The 22,256-nt window shown below is 45.6% G+C and overlaps 3 protein-coding genes across 3 annotated transcripts; all 3 read right to left on the bottom strand.

Annotated features, from left to right (window-relative positions):
- Positions 1-23: 23 nt before the first annotated feature.
- On the bottom strand, positions 24-9,936 carry LOC106866632 (cysteine-rich receptor-like protein kinase 13). Its single transcript, XM_024463642.1, has 9 exons — positions 8,741-9,936; positions 7,950-8,027; positions 4,316-4,392; positions 3,997-4,101; positions 3,755-3,879; positions 3,349-3,598; positions 2,719-2,956; positions 2,453-2,602; positions 24-2,330 (listed from the first exon to the last, which is right to left on the bottom strand). The coding sequence occupies exons 2-9, from the start codon at positions 8,018-8,020 to the stop codon at positions 2,312-2,314; spliced, it is 1,035 nt and encodes a 344-aa protein (XP_024319410.1). The 5' UTR covers positions 8,021-8,027; positions 8,741-9,936; the 3' UTR covers positions 24-2,311.
- A 430-nt stretch (positions 9,937-10,366) lies between these two features.
- Positions 10,367-17,269, bottom strand: LOC100827107 (probable serine incorporator). Its single transcript, XM_010239302.3, has 6 exons — positions 16,925-17,269; positions 13,984-14,223; positions 13,086-13,197; positions 12,829-13,003; positions 11,325-11,565; positions 10,367-11,219 (listed from the first exon to the last, which is right to left on the bottom strand). Exons 1-6 carry the CDS (start codon positions 17,106-17,108, stop codon positions 10,915-10,917), a joined length of 1,257 nt encoding a protein of 418 aa, XP_010237604.1. The 5' UTR covers positions 17,109-17,269; the 3' UTR covers positions 10,367-10,914.
- Positions 17,270-20,358: 3,089 nt separating this feature from the next.
- On the bottom strand, positions 20,359-21,423 carry LOC100830851. Its single transcript, XM_003575874.4, has one exon. It carries the CDS (start codon positions 21,243-21,245, stop codon positions 20,604-20,606), a length of 642 nt encoding a protein of 213 aa, XP_003575922.1. The 5' UTR covers positions 21,246-21,423; the 3' UTR covers positions 20,359-20,603.
- Positions 21,424-22,256: the final 833 nt, after the last annotated feature.

The raw sequence follows: 22,256 nt of genomic DNA, 5'->3' as shown, positions 1-22,256 counted from the left end.
ATGTCTTAAGCAGTTAAGCCACACCTTACTTTATACATTTCGTTTAGTATGTATATGTATTTGTATATGGATTACACCTACTGTTGGCCCCAGGAATACCAGGGTATCCCGAGTTCAGGAGTGCGGGCCGATTACTTACCTTTGGGCACACAACAGTACCTGATCCCTCATCCCTTCGTCGCTCCGTGGGGGCATCTGGCCTGATGCCGGCGGAGGGATGCGTCATCCGTGACATCAGTAGGTCATGGGGGCACCCATTGGATCGGGCCGGTTCGCGCCTACCCGCCCTTTTGCGCCCGCGGGTCCTTTCGACTACGGGTGTGACTAGTGCCACGCAGGGCTACAGGCTGGGCACAGCGAAGTCATTTCTTCCTTTTGACCGGGTAAAGCGCTTTGTGCAGGTTTATCACCAGCCGGCCCCGACAGGCCTGAAGACCCTTTGTGCCACGGGTCTGGCACGGCTCCTAGGTGCAGAACCACAGAGAGCAGGCGGCCAGCTTCGGATTCGTCTTGTAGCGTGGAAATTCTCTGTAGCAATATGCATGTCGCGTAAACCTGTCCGCCATTGTGGTAGCCCCTTACGCTTCATCAACAAGAAGAACGAGACTAGAAGAGATCAAAGGACAAGACAATCAACCAGAGACCGTAGAGATTCAAGTCACCAAAAGAAAGGACTTGAGCCGTGAGCTCAAGTCCTCCATTGTAACACCAGAACCACCCACTTGAGCAATACAAATCAATCATTACGTATGGTTTTACACCTCCAGGTGGCCTGAACCTTGGTAAACCGACAATGTCTTGAGCTTGACGGTGAAGTTCGTAACACTCTCGCGCCCCTTCCTACCGAACCTAAAAGGGGTGTCCTCACTCCCGGTGTCCGTGCTCTCACACATGACTCCTAGTTTTCATTTCTAGGTCCGCTACTGAGTGTATATGTTGATTCTGAATCTAAATATTTTTTTTGGAGCTATCACAAACCTATATAAATTTTGGTCATGGCCGAAAAAGACAAATTCAGGTAGCAGAGTTCTTCAGCAAAGTTCGGACATCATATTATAGAATCTGAATCAGGAAAAAACCGAAATTACAAGACCAAAATTCCGCTCATGACCGAATGTCTACCCCTAGTTGAAGGTGTTGCCTCAAAGCTCTACTGCGGAGATGATACTTCCAATTCTGACCTTTTTGATTGGTGTTACAGTGCTACCTCGGTCAACTCGGCCTCGACGGTCTCCTGCGGCTCAATCGTCGCTGCCAAGGCCTAGACTGGGTGCAAGTCCTGGAAGCCCAAGATAGTCCAGCGAGCTCGAAGGGAGGAGGATAAGTAGACGAGTCCTTGTGCTGTGTGGGATGTTGATTCTGTAATACACTAATACTCCATCCGGTCTAAATTCTTGTTGTGGTTTTAGTTCACCACGACAAAAATTTAGGATCGGAGGGAGTAGTTGAAACTGAAATTCTGAACTGGTTACCCCATCCTACCGCTATTCCTCTCTCTAATCGAACCACAGGGTTCTTCCGATTGATACTGGATTGTGTCAGTTGGATTGGTCAATATTTGTTGGGGTCTGGTGCCGTTCTGTTGGTGGAATGTCCCCGACGATAGGCTGTGGTAGGTGATGGAGAAGATGGTTGTCTCTAGGCTAGTCAAAGATCAAAGATGATGATGAGGATTTTTATTTTTATCCTTTTGTAAGCCGGTGTGGTCGGCTGCATGCCATCTTTTCGATGAAGTTATGGCTGTGTGTATTCGAGAATGCAGACCTAGAGGCTTTGCGTTCCATTTCGAAAATTTTTTTGGAAACATGCATGCTAATTAGTCCTACACTGTTCAATTTCATATTGCAAGCTAGATAACTTCTGTGTTTTAATTGTGAGATCAATTGAAGACTTGTTGCATCTAGACGACGTTCAGTCGTTCGGAGACAGCAAGCAAGTACATGTAACAAATATCCAACATGTTCCTAAAGAAATTACTCTATTATGTTAATACTTTACCTTGTTATGGTGTTTGTCTGCAACAAATATTTCCATTTCAAAGAAGTTGATATGGTGTTCATTTCTCTCGTGGACTATTTGGAATCTCATGGATTAATCATGTGAATAAAAGCAGCGTATACCTTGCTTAGTTCTGGCCCAGGTTCGTTTCTTGACTCATGAGGTACTGATCCTTCTCTCATGCTCTCCACCTCATTCAGCTGATTGATGATTTCTCTTATTTTTGGCCGTTTGTGTCTATCACGTTCTATACATTTTAAGCCTATCTCCAAGCATTTGTCTACTTGGTGTGGCCATGCTTCTTCTAGTCCACTCATCCACCTTTTATGTACCTATAGAATTTAAATATAATGCTAGTGTTTCAATGAGAATAGAAAATAGTACACTCAATTTGTCAGAAAAGAATAAGGGCCATTGCTCTCGACATTAATTGTGAAGGAATGTTTTTTCTTACATTCTCAACAATGTCTTGATGAGGCATCTCATATATTTCTTGGTGGGTACCATGCCTCCAACTAGCTTTAGAATTATAACCCCCAAGTTAAATATGTCAAACTCTTTTGAGATTATTCCTCTCTCTATGTACTCAGGTGGCAGGTATCCCCTATGAGACATAATAACAATGTCATTAGTCTTTGTCGCCGAAAAAGACTGAAATGGCACGAAGCAATCCATTTACTCGCGGATGGCAATAAATTAGTGTGGCTGGAACAAACTTACACTGTTCCTAAACGTTGCGCTGTGATTCGGGTGTCTGCATCAGTGAAAAGCCTTGACAAACCAAAATCTGCAATTTTGGCGACCATGTCTCCAGACTTTCCGCTGAGCAAAATGTTCTCGGGTTTCAGGTCCAAATGGTAAATTGGTCCTGATGGGCGATGATGAAGGTAATTCAATCCTTCACAGGTTCCCTTAATAATTCTGTAGCATGTGTCCCAATCAAGTCCATGTGCTTCATCTGCAAAATTGGATAATGAAATTGTCGTAATTGAAGAGTAAAATACACTGCTAGTCCCGAAGCTTTAGTCCACGAATTTAGAAAATGCAGACATAAGTCCATGAACTCATGTTAGTGATACGGATTAGTCCAAAAACGGTTCGGCAAGACTAAAAGTGGACACGTGGCATGAATCTAGTTACAAACCGCGGTCCAGGATCATGCCACGTGTCTTTTGGACTAATCTGTATCACTAAGTCGAGTTTATGAACTTATGTGTGCGTTTTTGAGTTCATGGACTACAATATTCGTTCGTTCCGAATTTATGAACTAGTGGTGTATTTTATTCTAATTGAAAACACAGATTTTATAATAATTTTATTTTACTCTGAAAAATATACATGACACCGTACCAGAAATGTAGTCCTCAAGGCTTCCATTGGGTGCGTACTCAAAGCAGAGAGCTGTTTTCATTGTGTCATCAAGCTTTCTTGTGAAATTATTTAGTCTTTTTTCTGTTTCACAGCTGTAGCCAAGTAGCTGTGTAATATGTGGATGCTTGAGCTTCAAAAGGTTACGTATCTCCTTCTTAAACTCCACACGATATCCACCCGGTCTTTCCAGCAACACCTTCACAGCAATCTCTTTCCCGTCCATCTTTCCCTGATCAATGAACTTCGTTAATGCTCATAATGCATACGGTGTTACTAATGATACAGTATGAAATGTTGAAAAAGAAAAAGTTCCCAGTGTTATTTTAAGACATCTATTAATTAAGTAAATTATTGGAAATTGCAAATCTGTTGTGCCTTATACTACCTTGTAAACTCCATGTGCCCCCACACCAAGCATCTGAGAGAAGTTGCAGGTAATCTCTTGAAGTTCTTTGAATCCTTTAGACTTTGGTTCCACGTCTGTGCTTTGAGATTTGCTCCCCATGTTATCTGCTATGCAAGCAACACAAAAATAAAATCTTTTCTTGTATACCGCATGTATATACATAATTTTTTTTAAAAAGGAAGATCATTAGGAATGATGCATCGAAATATAATTAAGGTCACCTGCTTCTTTCCCGGAGAAGGAGATGATGCCGTCCTTGTTGCTGTCGAAGAACGCCACTTGCTGCTGCAGCGCGGTCTTCCAGGCCGCCGACCGGGCCCCGCTCACTTAATTCGTCGGAACAAATAAAAGGGAACAAATCAGAGAACTGGTCATAGAAATGCGCAAAGATGACCCAGGTACGCAGGATGAGTTAGTTCGGAGTCCCTCCCCAGGCACGCTTCCTCTTCTTGTGTGGCCTCTATATGTTGGATGTGGCCTCTATATGTTGGATGACACCGAAAATGGTTTTTGGTTTCCAGGATAAGAACAAACACTTACCGCACTCGTCTCTATGAACGCACACTACACATGCTACCCATATAAGCAGTTCCAGTGTGCACATGTTTATGTGGCTCCTATCAACAATAAGTTGCTCGTTAGAGATAATCTTAGTAAACCGCAGAAATTAAATGATGTTACCTGTCTTTTTGTCATGAGCTACAGTCAGTTACTCATTTATTTTATGGCTGTTCTGTCATGCAAATCAAATGGAAGGACATTGCTGCTATTACTTAGAAACCTGCTCTTAACTCTTTTGAAGCTGTTGCCACCTACAAGTTATGGCTGTGTGCATCGATTGATACAGAGGCCGGGGATTCACCCCTTTTCGAAAAAAAACTACTAGTTATGCTAAATAGAAATGGTGTCACTAATAGAGTAAACTAGGTGATTCCCCACGCGTTGCCACAGAAAATTCTATTTGCATATTTGTATTTGATGTAACGAACAAATGATAATAAAATGATCAAATGCAAAAGAAATATGAATATTGTAGTATCAAACGACTTTATCAAGCAAAATAATAGGAGCATTTTTTACATGAACACTAACTATTTTGGAGAAATAAAAAAAAGAAGCTGCGGACCTGAATATTCACAATTCATAAAAGAAATATGGGTGATTGATGAAATTAATAGGTGAAAAGTCTTAGGTGCTAAAAAATTGAACTGTATAAGGTGTCACCAAAATTAATTGTTCGTGGATTGCATGATGTGAATAATGATGTGCACGCATGTGTAGTTTGCAAACATTAAAAACATCTTAGTGGGGATGTGGATGGTGAGGTGGATGATGATGTGAACACCTTTGGCATGTGTAGTTTGCAAATATTGTATGCACTTTAGTGGGGATCAATTTTATAGATTACATAGATTTCAAGGAACCACACAGTTTTGTGGCAGGCGTCTCACCGAGCCCCATTTTTGCTAATTTGTCGAGAAAATTACGCAAAACCACTACAATTGGGACAACATTATAGGAAAACCAACTTTTTTTAATTTTTTGCAAATCAGCACCGATTTTGAGATACAGGTCACTCCGAACACTAATCTTTCAGTTGAACACGAATTGACGGTAAATCTGACCATGGGCCTACTTGTCGAAGGCAACGTGGCGCCACATCAGCGCTCAAGGGACAGCATAGAAAAATCATGAATTTTGTCCCGACGGTGGACTTCGTCCCTGAGGCGCCCACCTCTCCGCCGGTCCCTAGCTCGTGGTCGTGGACGAGCCTGGCCGACGCCGGGGCACCCTCCCCTGCTCCGTCCGCCGTCGCCACTGTATATTGTCCTCAAGCTCGCCGCGCGGCTCCATCCGCGCCGCCGCTCCGCCCCCCATGACCGTTCGACCTGCCCATCGCGGTGGCGCTCTGGTCGTGCAAGACGCGGACGACCGAAGCCTCCTATTACACTGCCGGAGACAATTCCCCAGCCCCAGCGAGTCAATGCAGCTTGCCGACGGAGAAGATGGCGGCGACGGTCCTCGGGCATGGGGAAGAAGGAGGCGCCGGGCTTCGGGGCGCTGCTCGATGCGCCGAGGTGCGCCGTGCTTGCGCGCCGGTACAGCAACGCGAACGGCGGCGGCGGAGAGGCAGATTCGGCGCTGGAGAAGCCCAGCGACGGCGAGGTGCGGCGGCCGGACGAGCTGCGCGTCATGGGGGAGGCTCGAGGCGCGGGGGAGGAGCTCAACGCAGCCCATCTACATCGTGCTCTTCACCTTCCTGCAGCGCGTCACAAGAAGCTCCTGTACCACCGCACGCTTGCAACGACGACGCTGAGCTCACGGCAGCCGACGGCGAAGAATTGGGGCGTTCACCGTTGGTCGAAGTTTCCTGAAATTGGAAGAAGGAATGGGTCCAGGGAGATGCACGGAGCCACCTCCACATCGTCCGCATGTTCCATGCATGGCTTCTGCCACGAACTCCATGTCCATGGCCTACATAGAGCTCAGCTAGCTCCGTGCATGGAACGTGTTCGATAATATGCCGCAAGGCGGAGCTTCCTCGCCGGTGCCGGTGCCGATGCCGTGGGCACGGTGGGTGCACGTGGCGCTACAGGCGGGGCAGGCGCTGGAGTACCTCCACGTGCAGTGCGAGCCCCAGGTGGTGCACGGCGACTTCAAGGACTCCAACGTGCTGCTGGAAGCAGCCATGGACACCAGGCTCTGCGACTTAACAAGTGGTCGCGCAGACAGGCCGGGGGAGATTGGTGTCGACAAAGAAGAGTGGCGCAGTGGCCCAGACGTCCGCTAGAGGGAGAGCGCGGCGCCGGCGGTGCGTCATGGAGGAAGATGCGCGGGTGGGTTGGGGCGAAGCGGAGCACGAGGAGCTGCAGCGGAGCATGAGGAGATCCAGTGGCTGCGGGTGCTGCAGGTATTGCTAGCCCGATGGGTTGGTGTTCTCCTGGAGCGAGTCGTCATGGTGGTACTGGTACACGCCGCCGACAGACGCCCGTCCGCCAGTACGCCCGCCATCGCCCATCCCTAAACGCGTCGTCGAGCCCGGCGTGTCGCGGGCACTCTCCAACGAGGAGCAGGTCCAGCTCCGGCTCGGGCGCCTCCCGTATGCTCCAGTTGGGCGCACGACCAGCGGAAGAGCTCCGCGGCGTCTCTGCCGGAGACAGGGAAGACGAGCGCTCGGGTTCGGACAGCTCGGGCGGGTTGTCCAGCTTGGCGTTATGGTGGCACCGACATGCGCGCCCATTTGTCAGTTTTTACGTCAAAACGCAATCAACCGGCTAATTAGTGCGTGGGAGTACCTTAGTGCTCAAAAGCGGTGTTGATTTGCAAAAAAAAAAAATGTGGTTTTTCTAGAAGGTTGCTCCAATTGTGGTGGTTTTGCATAATTTTCTTCTAATTTGTTCATAGAACCACACATTTTCGGTTAGATCGTCTCAACTAGCCCAAATAACACAGATTTCACCGATGATCTCTTCTGCCCTGTTATGGACTGCTTGTAAATTTCGCCCACGATATCTTATTTGCTGGACACACATGGCTAAAACGCTGGCAACCTCTCTGTCCGAAAAGGAATATCCAGATCCTCGACCGTTTTCTCCTGCTGATGGAAATCGAAGTCTCGGAGGTTCCCCAACTTTGTCTTTGAAGAAGCGAAGAACATCAACTATGACAGGCCCGGGGATGCCTCAGACGACAGACCTGAAGACACCCGCTTCCATGCCTATTATGTGTAAGCTGTACTTTGGTGTTTCTGTCTTAATCTATTTCTGGAATGCTTTCGTTACTAGTCTAAGTCCTACTTCAAGACAGCTGTTAGACCTTTAGGCTTCCAGTTCTGTAATAAGGTTTTGGCTTACTCATGTGAACGATGTTTTTCATTCTCTGGAATGGAAAAGAGCAAAAATCTATTGATCTAAAATCAAAGATATTAGGAACCTTGGTGCTTACTCTGACTTGAACTATGAAACCGTGAATCAATTTAGCTCATGTGAATGCTTTTAAGTCCTGGCATGTTCTTCCGCTGGCCAGACTGGCCTCAGATTCAGGGTTTCGTTTTACTTCTAGATTTTTGTTATATTTACTTAATCAATTGAGCTCATTTCTGCTGTCTTGCTGACCTGATTCCGAGTTACTTCAAGGACATTTTTTTACAGGGTTCTACAAGGAGTGAGTATACCTATTATTATGGATTGCTGTTATCCACTCCATCATGCCCTTGCTTGTGTTTGCCGTGGCCTTCACATTCATCCCATATCTAGGGCCCCATGAAAGAAAGGTAGATCACAGTGATTAGACTGAAAGACCAATTATAATTTAAGACACAGACGTACTAAGCTGTATTCGTTTGTTTCTGGGTTTGTAGATCTGGGACTGTGCAATGTGGTACGTCTACCGTATAGAAAATAATGAGATGTTTAGGCGTAACAGTAACCCTAAGCCCAGCTGTACGTCCCCTATGCCATCTGAGAAACCTTTCCGTTCCTTGCCGTCTGTACAAACGGCCGGATCAACGGCCAGATAAGTGGCGCAGAGAGGTCGAGAGTAACCTCACCTTTCCCACCATCTTAGATATGTGTAACTAAGCTCCCAAACTTGCTGAACAGCTGAAGGGGTCCATTCAGGTCCAAACCAACTTACGGTGGCGTTGGATATTTACCTCCTCTTCTTAGGGATTTTATCCAGAACTTTGTAGGCATCATCGGCACTACTATGCAGGCACATCAGGCAAGCTCATGGCCAGGATGGCGTACTGACAAGACATACCTTGCATTCATCAGCTTGGCCCGGGCAATTTCACATTTTCACAACAACCACTGGGAGTAGGAATATGGGAGGGGAGATATCAAGAACCAAAGTGGCCTTATATTTTGGAGTTTCAGACTTAGGATTTGGCCTTGTATTTTCGAATGGAGGTAGTACAGAAGTAATAGAATTTACTAAGCCAACAGGAAGGAGGAGGAAGAGTACCTTGTAAACTACTCCATATCCCCCCCTACCAAGCACATCAGTATAATCGCCAGTGATCTCTTTTAATTCTTCGGGTCCATATGTTGCGATATGATGCGACGTGCTTGCCATGTTGTCTGCCATGCATCTAAAACATACACACACAAAAAGTTATACTCCGTATGTTCTTTTCTTTGTAAAATTAAAACGACCATGCCATAGTTTGATAATTAATCAACTGTATGTAATAAAAAGTAACTTAATCACTAGAATATCCGTCAGCAAATAAACAGTTTGAGACATTTTCGTATGTGTTATTGGTTTTAAAAAAGGTTTTGGTGATAAATACATCGATCTTGGGGGGCTGGGTAACAGCCATGCTGACGAATGCGCATGATGTAAGAGTCTAAATTAAACCACTAGGTAAGCAGGAGAATCGGAAGAGGAACTGAGAAGAGAGCATACCTGCAGGAGATTACCACTAACCTGAAGATTAGCCTCCAATTTCAGGGGAGGATCGCCGCCGACGCGATGGACCCAGAAGATTGATGATGACGGCCTAAGCGACCTAGCTTAGCTAGTGAAAAGTATTTGCCTAAGAAACTTAGACACTCGTTTCTTCTTTTTCAAGTCTTCAAAAAACCCAGCTGTAGAAGCACAAAAATGACTGGCACCATGGAGTAGCATGAATACACGCCTGGAGGCAGGAGCCCAGGACTGCGGTCGAGCTGGTGAGGGAGATCTGAGCGCCCTTCGGCGTATTGGTATGGAACTTATGGAGCACTGATTTGCAGCCCTGGAGTCGAGCCAATTCCCATCTAGTATAATCAAATGGGTCATCGATCCCCATCCCCTCTAAAAAAACATAAGATCATCGACCCATCTCTCTCCATGCAATTTATTTATATAATATACTATTCTGCTTGTTGCCAGATTTAAACCTCATATGGACTCAGTCTGCTCAACTTCTAAACTTAACATGAGCACTGCAGGGTTTAACCGACGATGTCCTTTTAGTGTGAGTGATGCACCAACTACAAAGTGTATGCAGTGATTTCGTCAATCTCAAAATCTTCTAACTTATCTTTCGGAGGTGCTTAGGTAAAATGCATGTGCGCTAATAGGAGTGATTGTATGTGCGTGATTGCAAAGGATGTCTCAAGTTTGACAAAATTTATATGTATTTAGACATGACTTAATATATAGATGCATCAAAATTTAGTCAAATTTGAGACATCTTTGTTGGACGGAGGAAGTTGCTTATTCTGATCCGAATCGGCTCTATCCCTTTTGTTAAACAATCATCCTTGAAAGGTTTTTAAAAAAATGGACTTGACCCAAGAGATGCGGTTGCTGTCTATAGTTGCTCGTGTGAAACCACGAGCCAAGGGGCATCTAATTGTCGTTTGGCGTCCAGGCTGAGGTTACTTTTGTGTTCATCAAACACTGCGCAAAGTTATCAGTAGACGTGCTGTCAAAATAAATACTCCAGGTGAGAGGCAATTTCCCTTTAGATAATCACATGGGCCAAATTGTCTGAACTGACTCGTCTTAATTTCTGTTTTGATCGACGCTGGGCGCGCAACGGTACAACAGTTGACACCCAGTACTATGAACGAGAATCACGTGCATCCACGTGGGAGAAAATGATGGCAACTTGTCAGGTGTGCACTCGTCAACCCAGTGAATAAGACGAGTCCACCAAGAATACGTTTACACTCTCAGTATAACCACTGACTCCACATTCACAATCTAGCAACTTTCTGAAGTTCTTAGCTTTCTTTCTTTTTTTGACGAAAACAGCAGCGCTGTATTTCGTTAATCAAGGGGAAAAAGAGACAAAGGCCTCATAAAGAGGAGAATTATTCCAGAAAGATAAAAGACAGCACAACCTGAACTAAACTATGAACAAGCAGCAGACAACTAAATCAAACACTATCAGAAACGACCAAGGGAGCTGCTCCGGCGGCCTCACTTCTTGTCCCCAGAAGATTGCAATCATCTGATCAGGGTCGCACCTTTGAATCCCGCACTTTTCCAGGCAGTGAGCTCATCCTGGGCCAAGTATCCGAAGTTCTTAGCTTTCGCCCGCTCCTTCTTTCTACTCCACTTCACAGGGCAACAACAATCATGTCCAACATTATACATACATTCTGGGCACGACTTTTACATTCATATGGTAGAAGAGCCGTGGCTCATGAGAAATCCCGGTCTGGAAAGAGCAGGGGAGCTACAAGGGTCCAGATGTACAATGCTGCAGTCGCCCACTCCATGCAGATTCGTACCCAGACGGTGGTCCATCCGACATCCATTAGCTCCCCGCTCTCTGAACCGGCGCTCGTCCAGCCGGTCAGGAGCATGGCTGAATACATGCTGGCAAGGGCAAAGATAAGGTGGAAGAAGGTATAAGAATAGCTCACGGGGCGCGGTTCACTTCCGGTGGTGTCCTCGCCCTTTCCCTCCTCCACATTAGCATCACCGAGTAAAGGATTTTTGGTGCCTTGCATTTTTCGATCGATCAACCATGATTGAATACAAATGTCAGCCAAGCACAAAGGACAATCTAAGTAAAGAATATTGATCATCGGTAGTACATTCTTCTTACCAGATCTCGGAGAAGATGGTGGCGAAAGGAAAGTAGTGGAAGATCCAGCGCGAACAGCAGAGTAGACTACAGAGAGCACAGTAGTGAGCATGCCAAGTATAAGGGCGCCCACTGAAACTTGCTTAGAGTGCATGTGAAGCCCATTGCACGCATAGTCATCCGGTTCACTGGAGAGACTGCTGTAACACAGGTACGCGCAGTAAACAGAAATGACAGAAGCAGGCATAACGCTTCCATTCACCTGGACGTATGGCCAGAAAATTTCTTCAGGTACCAAACACAAAACTCTTGATTAGCTATGGTGCATCAGATGTACTACTATGCTAAGGCCAACATCAGTTAGATATTAAAGAAGTCCATTTTTACCACCCTTGACTATAACTGAAGTCCGAATAACCCCTAAATTCTAAAACTCAAGACATGCTCGAAGCCATGATCTCCCAGTTGAGGAGCTCCATGTCAGGGTGTATGTCAATCTCCACTTTACCGGCGCCGCCCATTGACGACGAGGCATAGCTGCCGGGAGGGAAATAAATCTCAGCGTTACCTTGCTGCCACCCAAGAACCTCCGTGCAATATCCGTCACCCACTGCAGCAGCAACCTCATGGCGGCACTGATGTCATCAAAGCACTCACTCTAGTGCCACCAGCGTCTTCATAAGTGAATCCAAGATTTCAGATTTGTGAGCTGGAGGTGATTGACGGCGACCAAGCAGATGGGTGCATATGTGCGTGCAGATCGGAAGGCTGGTGTTGTTCTTACTGGCAAGACACTAGTTACTGATGGGGTGAGTTGGCGTTCTACGTGGCAGTCTTTAAGGTGAAAGCACCACCTCAGCGCCTACGTTGCGGAATTCAAGTGAAAAGACGCTTAGATTTATAGCAGATTAAGTCACAAAAAGTCAAATGGGCCAAGTGCACTTTAGACTTGATATGCAAATTGATAGGACACTGGCTTTGACTCAAAAACGGAGAACCTGCGGTAGGAAGCAAATAGTGCCTGTTCAATGGGAGAATTAGCAATTTTCAGAGGCGTTACCAACCACCTTTATGTTACCATGACCAAACAGAATGATAACTCTTCACTCAACTGGTAAAAAATGAATTCACAAAATTTAGATTCATCTGCTTGTACTACATTTACAAAACACACTTGATCTCTTTTTGCTGGAGGATGCAAAAACTATGTGTTTTTTGTTTTAGAAGGAAACGTCAAGATGATAGCAAACATATAGCGAGAAAAAACTGTGTGTTGTTTTGCTTTAGAAGGAAACGTCAAGATGACAGAAAACATACAACTCAGCTGCAAAAAAAGCAAAAGAAAAAACTAAAAAACCAGAGCAACTGAAAGTTCAGAACATTAAGAACCAGAAAGCACAGTGGTATGGCAAAACTGAGAACCACACTTGAATACTATTGATATTTTCTGGTTTGGCATGGGGAAAGGTATATGAAGGTGGAATTTTCAATTTTTCATATATTAAAAGTAAAAATAATATGTCACCTGGGGGTGCAGAGCAATTATTGCGAATGCAAAAGCAAGAATAATTGTCATGACAATAAAGAACACGTTGAGACCACAATCATGACCAGAGGGATTGAACAACATGAAGAGCACACCCGAGAAGGCAAATGTAGAAAGATAGCAAACCACAGTCACAACCAGCAAGGCTATTTCCCTGAACATTAGATAAGATGACAGAATCAGTGATAAGAGAAAAAAAACGTGAGCAAGTAATAGCTGATGGTTAGCGCACTCACCACTTCTGCTCATCTTTCTCAACCCATGAATCATTCCAATTATTTGTGAAGTCTAAAAGCATCACGACTTGCACCAGAAGGAACAATCCAGATCCAAACTTCGACAGCATCTCTGCAATGATTATTCTCGGGGTTAGAGAAACTCAACAAACATGCCATGGTAACTTGTTCAGAAGGAGCACTGTAAACATGCAACCAATATCTTTTTTCCGAACCATGCAGGATGGCTGCATTTAATATGCTATTAAGAAAGGAGAACGGGTTCAACGTACACAACTAACACAGAGGGAAAAAATGAGGTACAGAAGCAACAACCATGACCCATCGACTGGAAGAAAAACAAGAAAACTAGCAACCTAATAACTCAGCCAGGACCTTGGCGCCATCCCTGCACTAGAGCTAACCCTCAACCATAATGATCAACAGTATCTGGAAAATATGAAGTTTATCTAGTGCAAACCGTCAATTAGCTGCAACTGTCGAAACCTCATTGATTTTGCCTTACAATAAAATATGAATAAGAATAACGACGTGGCAGTCATCAACATGGTCTCTTGCAGTCGAACTATGCTCTCAGATTTGGAACTCCTGTAGGCAACTTAATATCCTTGAGAAAATTGATTAGTTGTAGACGTGTAGTCACGAATATTAACATTAGTGAATCATCATCCACAATAGAATGACATGCATAGCCTCTAAAGATCAAATGTTATTCTTGCCTGGCTGAAACTGGTTATCTTCAGTTGTCAAAAGAAAAAGAAAAAAACTAGTTATCTTTAGAGCATACCCTCTAGTCAACCAACTCACCCAAAAAAAACTGAGGGGGAAAAGTGTAAATCCAAATTAACATTTGCTACACAAATAAGACTAGCAATAAATGAACATAAAAAGAGCTTACCATAAACAGTAATTACAATGTTCGGGACAAAGAACATAAGAACAATGAGAACGACCCAGACAGCAATCTTTGCAATCCAGCCACCATGGTGCCATGCATCTCGCCGATCGTTCTGGTCTTTAACACCAATCATCATGAGAGCAAATATTCCAAAAAACAAGAAATTGCCAAGGCTGACACGAAGAACAACATTCATTTGAAACCATTCTTCTGGTGGTGTCTCATCAAATGTATTTATCCCTGCAATGCAGTACATTACAGACTTATAAAACTTCACATCACAAAAAATAACAAATTTCACAAATCTAAGCTTTTTTACACAACAAACAAGTAATACAACAGATAGAGCGTTGAGCAGTAAAATAGAATTAACCCTCTGCAGAAGGAAATGACAGTCATGAAGATTAATTGGCTAATTAATGATATTAAGCACAAATTGTGATTTAACTTTAAGGGAAAGATCCAAAATCAAATTTACTCCTCCAATTAGAAAGATGGACTGGGATGCTCTGGATCTGCCAAACTCAAGCCATTTATACTAACTAGGAACTGTGTATTTGCTACACAGCATATATGATAAATCGCACGAAATATATGTACTACACACGCAACTGAGAGGAGTACAACCGATATAAGAGGCCAGAGAAATGTGCAATGGAGCAGAGAGAAAAGGATGAAAGTCAATACATCTAAGGGATGGACTAAGTGACAATTATCTGGTGGAACATAACAGAGTAATTCTGCTATTAACAGGTAGTTAGTAAATGAATGATTAGTGCAAGGTTCCAGCTTAATTTGTCATTCATTGGATCAACAAGTTGGTGCCTCCCCTTGCAAGTTTGGTTATTAGGAGTAAGGGATGTTTCGTTACCCTCCACACTTTGCCACATTTTTGTACCAGAAGTGTAGCAAGCACAGTTTTTGTGGCTTTCAAATTGTCCACCACACTTGTGACATAAGTTGGCTAGCAAATGAGTCTATGGCATGTGGGATAAGAGGCTAAGCAAGTGTGGCATGCCACAACTGTGGCTGCAACCAAACACTTACCAAACCTGTCTGTCCCACAGAAGGAATCATGTATTCATTATATTCAGTCAATGAAAAACCAATCTAATTCTCCCCCAGTTTGTCTATCTCATGTATAGTGTAATCCTATCTCCTACCCGCTGAGTCTGCGCAGCGATCATCCCAGTGGTGTTTACCCAGGTTGTGCACACAGCAGTTACACTGCAAAGGTATGACTTGCCTGCGGATAACATTAATTTATAAATCACGCGAAGATAAAGCTATAAACTACTCAGTACATTGTTTACTTAAATAAATAACTGATATAGGGGGTTTGCTAGTATGAGGAGCCAACATAGAGACAGAAAAACAAATCCTTGGCAGTTGATAAGTGACTGCAAGATGGTGTTACCACTATTATGACCAAATACACAGACAGAAATAGAAATCCCAGGCAATCTGTCTCTATATTCTTTGAAAAAACTTAAGAAAAAGGGCAAGTCAACTATAAACTTCAACATTATAGTGCATAGGACCATTACACTACATGATCCTATTACCATCTTCTTCAACCTATTGCTACATGGCTTGTTTATGGCTATCCATATAGGCCAAAGGGTCCACTGCACAACAGAAGCATAAAAAATCGTAATGAATAATGAACTAGAACATGTGCGGACATTTCTGGTTTTGCAATCCATGTCTCAGGACTGTGCACACTGACAAATCCTTCAATTTAAGTACAGAAGTGTCAGCAAGTGAACATATTTCTTTATCTAAAAAAAATCATCATTGACACATAAGTTTCTCAATTTTTATGATTCTTGCAAAATAATTGTTCCGAATAGTAGTCAAATTAAGTCTAAGCCACCACTACAAAAATTGGGACTGTGCATGGTAACAAAAAATCTTAGAATTTAAACACAGAAGAATCTAGAAGTCCACCTCTTTCATCATCAGAAAAAAAGGAAAAGGGCCCCTAAAAAGACAAAACAAAGGAAATGAATCTGGGGAAAATGATCATGTAAATTCAATAGTATTGACATGTACTTCGTTCACCAGTAAAATATAGAAGTAAAAAGTGCACCGAAAAATAACAAACATAACTTCCACATGTCATTTTTCGTCTTTTCTTCAAATAATACTTTCAAACAAAATCATCCCCATGGTCAACTATACCACTAAACAAACAGAAGTTCCCTAAGTAACATCGTTTTTTTCTATCAACAAAATATTAATTTCAAGTTACAAATACCAATACAACGTAAACACATCTTACTTTGGATTTCAAAATGCTCCATATTGATGGATCCGTATCACAAATTCTCTCTGATTCAATTACTAATTCCGCTTTCTAACAAGGAGGATCAGTCTACGAACTCTACATGTCTATCCCTAATCTCCTCTACTTTGATAAATTATTCTCATGTGTGTCCGAGAACAAAGCGAAATGGACTTCGGAGTTGTTTTTTTATGGCATATGGGCATCATACATCAAATTCAGGCGCTCATACTTCAGAGCTGTTCTTATGGCACGTGATGTTAATTTTGCTGCACACCTTTGTCTTTGTGGCCAGGAGGCATGAGTAGCTTGTGGCTAGGAACTACTCCTGATTTCATCAGTACGATTGTAACTCAGCTGGAAATGACCGAATAAAATGAGCGCTTCGTTGGTAAACCAGAGTTATAGTTGGTCGACATCCCAAAATTTCCCAAACCACATCCATCAAACAACCAACCCCCCAAAAAAATTCCCATGATCTTGCAACTGCCGAGTATCACAATGATTCCATACACTAATTGCAACAAAGAGTGTCCCAGCGATAAAAAAAAAAGCATACGTGGATAGCAACTGCGAAATTGGATATTTAAAGAAAATAAAATAACAAGGAGGAATTAGGATAGGGTTGGACCGTTGGAGGCAGTAGATGCTTACACGGGATGTGCTGGAGGAGAGGGGCGGCGAACTGGCGGAGGAGGAAGGAGAGGATGAGGGAGGCGGCGAAGAGGCCGCAGTAGGCGAGGCGAGCTGAGCGGCGGGTGATGGAAGACGCCGCCGACGTGCAGATGTTGCAGGCGCAGCCCGCGCAAGCGGACGCCAGGCACGACGCGCACCACATCCCCGCTCCTCCGCTCCTCGAACCCTACTCCGCTCACTATCTGCTGCCCAGCCTCCACGGTCGACGCTACTACCCTGAGCTCGAGGGGGCGGTACCGTCTTCTTTTCCTGGGTGGCGTCCTGGATCATCCGTGTGACAACCAGAGGGGTCAGGGGAGGCACAAAGGAAAAGGGGAAAAGAAAACTGAGGAAATGGAATGACTCAACGAACCACTTGCAGGTGGCCACGTGTCATTTCTCCTTGAGCGACTTCATCACGCCACATGGCAGCATTGAAAGGCTCTCGCAGTTTCATTACGATAAGCCACTGCTTCAATGCGAGCCACGATGTTGACGTGGACTGCGTGTGATTGAAGCGGGACAGAACAAGAACCTTCCCCAGACTCCAGGTCAAACTTATCAGTTTGTTTCTTGTTTCTTGATACTTGAATCCGTGAACGGGGCTGAGAGCATCTCGAACCGATGATGCACAATAGACACTCGAAATTTAGAACAGGGCATCGATTTTGCAGTTTCTCGTGCCCTAACATAGAACAGCCGTTTCATATGATGTAAAACAGGGTACTAGCAAAAATCAAGACGATATAAAATAAGGTATAGCAAAATTTCACAATGACACATGAGGTCCACCAGTCAAGTCAACGACACATCTCTTCTTTTCCTTTATCTTCTTCCTGTGTCTTCTTCCTCCCAAATCCCAATTTTTCGCCCGCCTGCCTCGGCCATCCGCGCCCTGCCGCGTCGACTTGAACGATGCCGAACGCCCGCCTGCGAGTGGCAACAGAGGCCACCTGAGGGTGGGTTGCCTGGGCACGGGGCTGACCCTCCACAGCTCGCAGGGGGGGAGAAGGTGTGCCGGCGGTGCTCGAAGACCGGCCGGCTGCTCGGAATCGAGGCGGCACGCCGGCCATTTGGTGTCGGCGCCCCGAGTTGTAGGTGGCGGCAGATGGCTCGCCGACCATAATTCTGACCGGGATTGGGGTCGCGTAGGGCCGGGGCCGGCGGCCCTCTTCATTTTGGTCGCCGGCGGCGGTCGGGGAGGAAAAAGAGATGGCGGTGGCAGGAGGAAACTTCTAGGTGGTTGGCTTTGCGCGCAGATGGAAAAAGGATAGGGCACAGTGTCGCAATTATATGTCACTTGGCTTCATTTTTTGGGGGCATGCCCCTAAAATTATTGGGCACAGGATAGTTATACATCATCGGTTTGAGTGGTTTTTTTGGCCTCTCGTGTCCTAAAAAATGTTTTTTTTGAACAAGTTCTATTACACATCATTGGAGATACTATTGACAAGACGATTCCGTTTCTCTTCTACATGATCAGAAATGGGCAAGATAGAGCTTCAGTCTCCACTGTGATATCAGGCATGCCACCAAAGATTTGTACGTGAAATGGACTGACCGGACCGAATTGCCTGACTCGACTATAGTCGAACGTGGCTAGCTGGTACTGGCAGTTGGCTGTCTTCTCTCTCTCCTCGTCAAGTGGTCAGATTGACGAGGTTTCGTTAGAGAGCAACTGAATCGCAACTGAATACTACTAGCTCGTTTTCATAATTCTCGTCGAAATATTACATATATATATAAACGTTTTTTAATAATAGATACATTCGTTTTGGGACAAATTTGAGATAGGAATTATGAAACAAAGGTAGTAACTTTCAGTAGAGAATCGACACCTGGAAACAACGACTAATACTAGCATAGCAACCACTGTTGAACACCGGATACAACCAACAGAGTAGCCAACGGCCAAACCACACGGTGTCACCCTAACTATCTACCCCCACGATGGGTACCAACCACGTGTCCCGCTCTACTCTCTCTCCTCACTTCTTAATCTTGATTAGCAGATAATCGTGGGTCCCAGCAGTACCCGCTCGTCAGAAGCACACGCCCCTTCTCTCTCGTTTTCTCTCTCGTCCTCTCTCAGACCCGAGCGGCCGAGAGGCTGTCCTTTCTCCTCCCGCAGGGATCCAGTGCCCCTGTCCTGGCCGCCGCCGCCAGCCCCCGCCGGCCTTCGAGTCGACCTATCCCGGGCTCCGCCCACGCGCCGGCCGCCACCCCGGCCCGCGCGCGTGCGTGCCTCCCTGCCGCCCATGCAGGCCGTCGCCCCCTCGCCGTCTCCCCAGCCACGCCCGTGTCCGCCATCGCGGCCTGGGACATGGAAGCTCCCGCGCGCTGTGGAGGTGACGGAGATTTGTTTTCGATTCATTTTTTCTCCTCATTTGAAGTTTGAGGATTGACCAAGTACTACGTGATTTTTGAGGATCGACGTGGACATTGAATTTGTACTGATCTGAGGTTTGAGGATCGAATTTGTACTTGTTCGTAACGTGATCTTGTCCTCGTACATGATGTACCCCGCTTCAATTCCTTTTTTCTATGTTAGATCTATGAGGTACAGTGTTATGTTGACTGTTCGTACTGTGATTTTGTCTTGGTACACGATGTACACCGCTTTGATTCTTTTTTTCCATGTTAGATGATTGGCCGTGTTTTGATGATTGTTTGTACTGTGATTTTGTTCTAGTACACGATGTACTGTTATGAATTGATGTACAAAATCTTCATATGACGAGGTACTTCGATTATTTCTTCTTCGTTTTTCTATCTCAATTGAAAATTGAGGAGGTACTTATCATGTACTGTGATGTAATTTATCGTTGATGAGGTACTTATTAATTGTATGAGTTGAGGAATTATCATGTACCTTGATGTATCTGTGATATACCTTAGTGTATCTATCATGTGCATGAGGTACTTAAAAACTGTTAAGATCCATGTGATGTACCATACGATGTACTTGTATCATAAGTTCATGTACACGAGATATTTAAAAACTGATACCGTACAGTTCATATAACATAATGTATTAAATATGTAATTAAAAATATTTCATGTACCACAATGTACTTAAAAGGGGGTGGGGGGAGAGAGAGAAGAGCAAAATCTGTCAGTGGTCAAAGTATTAATCCTCGTCTAATTTAAAATATAACAGATTAATTAAAAGAGAGAGGGGGAAGAAAACCGAAACATGTGGCTAGGACGATAGGAGCAAATACTTGAGGTGGCACAGCCACAACGTTAGTAGCCAACGCCCTACTTGAAGATACAACCCATGCCTTGTAACCATTGGGGCACCAAGCCCTCCAGGCTCCAGCTCGAGCTCCGAGTGTTGTGACAGAGAGCAGTCATCCTAAATACTAAACACTACTTCCTTACTTCCTCCTATGTATATTAATTGTCTTAAATTTGTTCAAATATGAATATATTTATGTCTGAAAAGCGTTTGGATACATATAATATTTTAACAATCAATATGAATCGGGGAAGCACGTCTTTCAGCAGGTGGACGTGACCGCCTCCTGAACGATGTGATGCAGAATTGAGACATGATACCAAATATACAGAGTTCGACTCAAGCTGAAAATGGCTAGCTGAACTTAAAACATTTCCTTTGCCGCCTACTTTACACTTCACAGTATCTGTAATCACATCACAACTTGTTTAATTTCCAGACCACTTTTCCTGGATCCTGAACGCAGGCAGCGCTGCGAACCTCCCTGAACCAGACTGTACCGTACCCCACATCCTTTCCTGAGTTTCCTCTAACAGCAGGCTTCCTGACAATGTCGTCCTCCAACAAAGCGCGACGGGCGCTGCCGGAGCCGGACTGCACGCACCTCAGGAAATCTCCGGCGCCATCAGCCAGCTTCTCGAACCTCCCAACAACCTTCTCACAGGGCTCCTCGTTGCGCCGGTGGCTGAAGAGGGACGAGACGAAGGAAGCCACGAGGCGAGCGACCCGTGCAGGCAGCCACGCCCGCGCGAGCGCCTCCCTGGCCTGCTCCTCCTCCATGGCCCGCAGCTCCCACCGGCGCGCCGCGGCGGCGCACTCGTCGGCGCCGCGCCGCAGCTCCCGCCGCCACCGGAGCAACGCCACGTCGGTGACGACCTGCCCGCACCGGGCGGACACCGCCAGCGCCGCCTCCATCCTGATCTGCGCCATCTCCAGCCTCTCTAGGGTTTCGGTCGTGGTGCGGGCGGTGGCGGAGCGCTCCTTGTGCTTGCTGATGAGGAAGGAGGAGGCCCTGTTGACCAGCTCGCCGACGACCAGAGACCCCACCATCTCCGCCATCGTGGCCGCGGTTTTGGTCGAGTTGCATCAATGGCGGACGGAATATCGGAGAGAAAGCGATTTGATGAAAGTGGTTCTGCCAAGAATTGAAGGGGGCAAGCGACTAAGCGAGGAATTCCACGAGCAGTCAGCTAGAGCTAAAGACGCGTAAAGAAATGGTGTATGCCGCGGTCGAATGCGTTTTCTACCCTCTCGGAGTTGACTCGTCTAGTCGTCTGGGCGTCCGGCGAGAGGAATGGGGATGGGCCGATGGGCTAGGGACGCTGAATAGTTGGCCCGAGGGACCCCTTTCGCGGCTCACGGGCCGGAGAGGGGAAGCCCAAGTGGGGTTAAGCCCGATAAACGGAGAAAGGGAAATAAAGTAGTAAAAGAGACAGAGAAATAGAAATAAATAGGAAGTGCCAAACTGGAGAATTATAAATTGGAGAATTCCCTTTCCGACGATCGTCCCTTGCACTAGTTGTCAATATTGAGGCGAGGTGGGCGGCTTTCCTCCATGCGGAGAATTGTGGTGGCTGAAGCAGATACCCTTGGACCTGCATCGGCGTTGCTCGCCATGCGTGTTAGGCAACACATCTGGAAGTGGATCTGGTGGCAGATGAAGTGAATCTTCAACCTTGGCGGGTGACGGCCGCCGGCCAGAATCTATGCAAAAGCCTGGAGGAGTCGTCTGTATGCTAGCTCCGTCAGTCGGGCAACAACTTATCAAAGCGCTCTAGAAGGCCGGATGTGTGATTGTGAGGGAGGTGGAGTTGGTGGCAAGATATCGCTGGGGGCAGGGGTAGAAACGTGAGGGACCGCGTCGACACCCCGCCAGCGGAGGGAGAGAGGGGAAGCGACGGAGTCGGTGGGGCCGAAGAGTTGACCGGAGGCCACGATGAGGGCGGTGTTTTGGGACGCACGGCACAACTGCTGACATGTGGGGCCAGTTCCACGCGACGAAGCTAGACATCACCCTCGTCTTAGCTTTTGCAAACTACAAATCTCTTTTCAAAAGAGAGACCATATGTT

The sequence above is a fragment of the Brachypodium distachyon genome, chromosome 4, assembly GCF_000005505.3.
Source record: "Brachypodium distachyon strain Bd21 chromosome 4, Brachypodium_distachyon_v3.0, whole genome shotgun sequence".
Lineage (NCBI taxonomy): Eukaryota > Viridiplantae > Streptophyta > Magnoliopsida > Poales > Poaceae > Brachypodium > Brachypodium distachyon.
This window is presented reverse-complemented; position numbering and strand designations above follow the sequence as displayed.

Bases quoted from the DNA above. Each gene is read 5' to 3' on its own strand.
- LOC106866632 (XM_024463642.1), bottom strand. From the start codon at position 8,020: ATGAATGTGAAGGCCACGGCAAACACAAGCAAGGGCATGATGGAGTGG. The intron at 4,393-7,949 runs GTATACTCACTC...TATTGTTGATAG, and splicing joins ACAGCAATCCATAATAATAG to GAGCCACATAAACATGTGCA. The intron at 2,603-2,718 runs GTAAGTTTGTTC...TATGTCTCATAG, and splicing joins GCGCAACGTTTAGGAACAGT to GGGATACCTGCCACCTGAGT.
- LOC100827107 (XM_010239302.3), bottom strand. From the start codon at position 17,108: ATGTGGTGCGCGTCGTGCCTGGCGTCCGCTTGCGCGGGCTGCGCCTGC. The intron at 13,198-13,983 runs GTAAGCTCTTTT...TAATCATTGCAG, and splicing joins CATTGTAATTACTGTTTATG to AGATGCTGTCGAAGTTTGGA. The intron at 11,566-12,828 runs GTGACATATTAT...CCATACGTCCAG, and splicing joins TAATTGCTCTGCACCCCCAG to GTGAATGGAAGCGTTATGCC.
- LOC100830851 (XM_003575874.4), bottom strand. From the start codon at position 21,245: ATGGCGGAGATGGTGGGGTCTCTGGTCGTCGGCGAGCTGGTCAACAGG.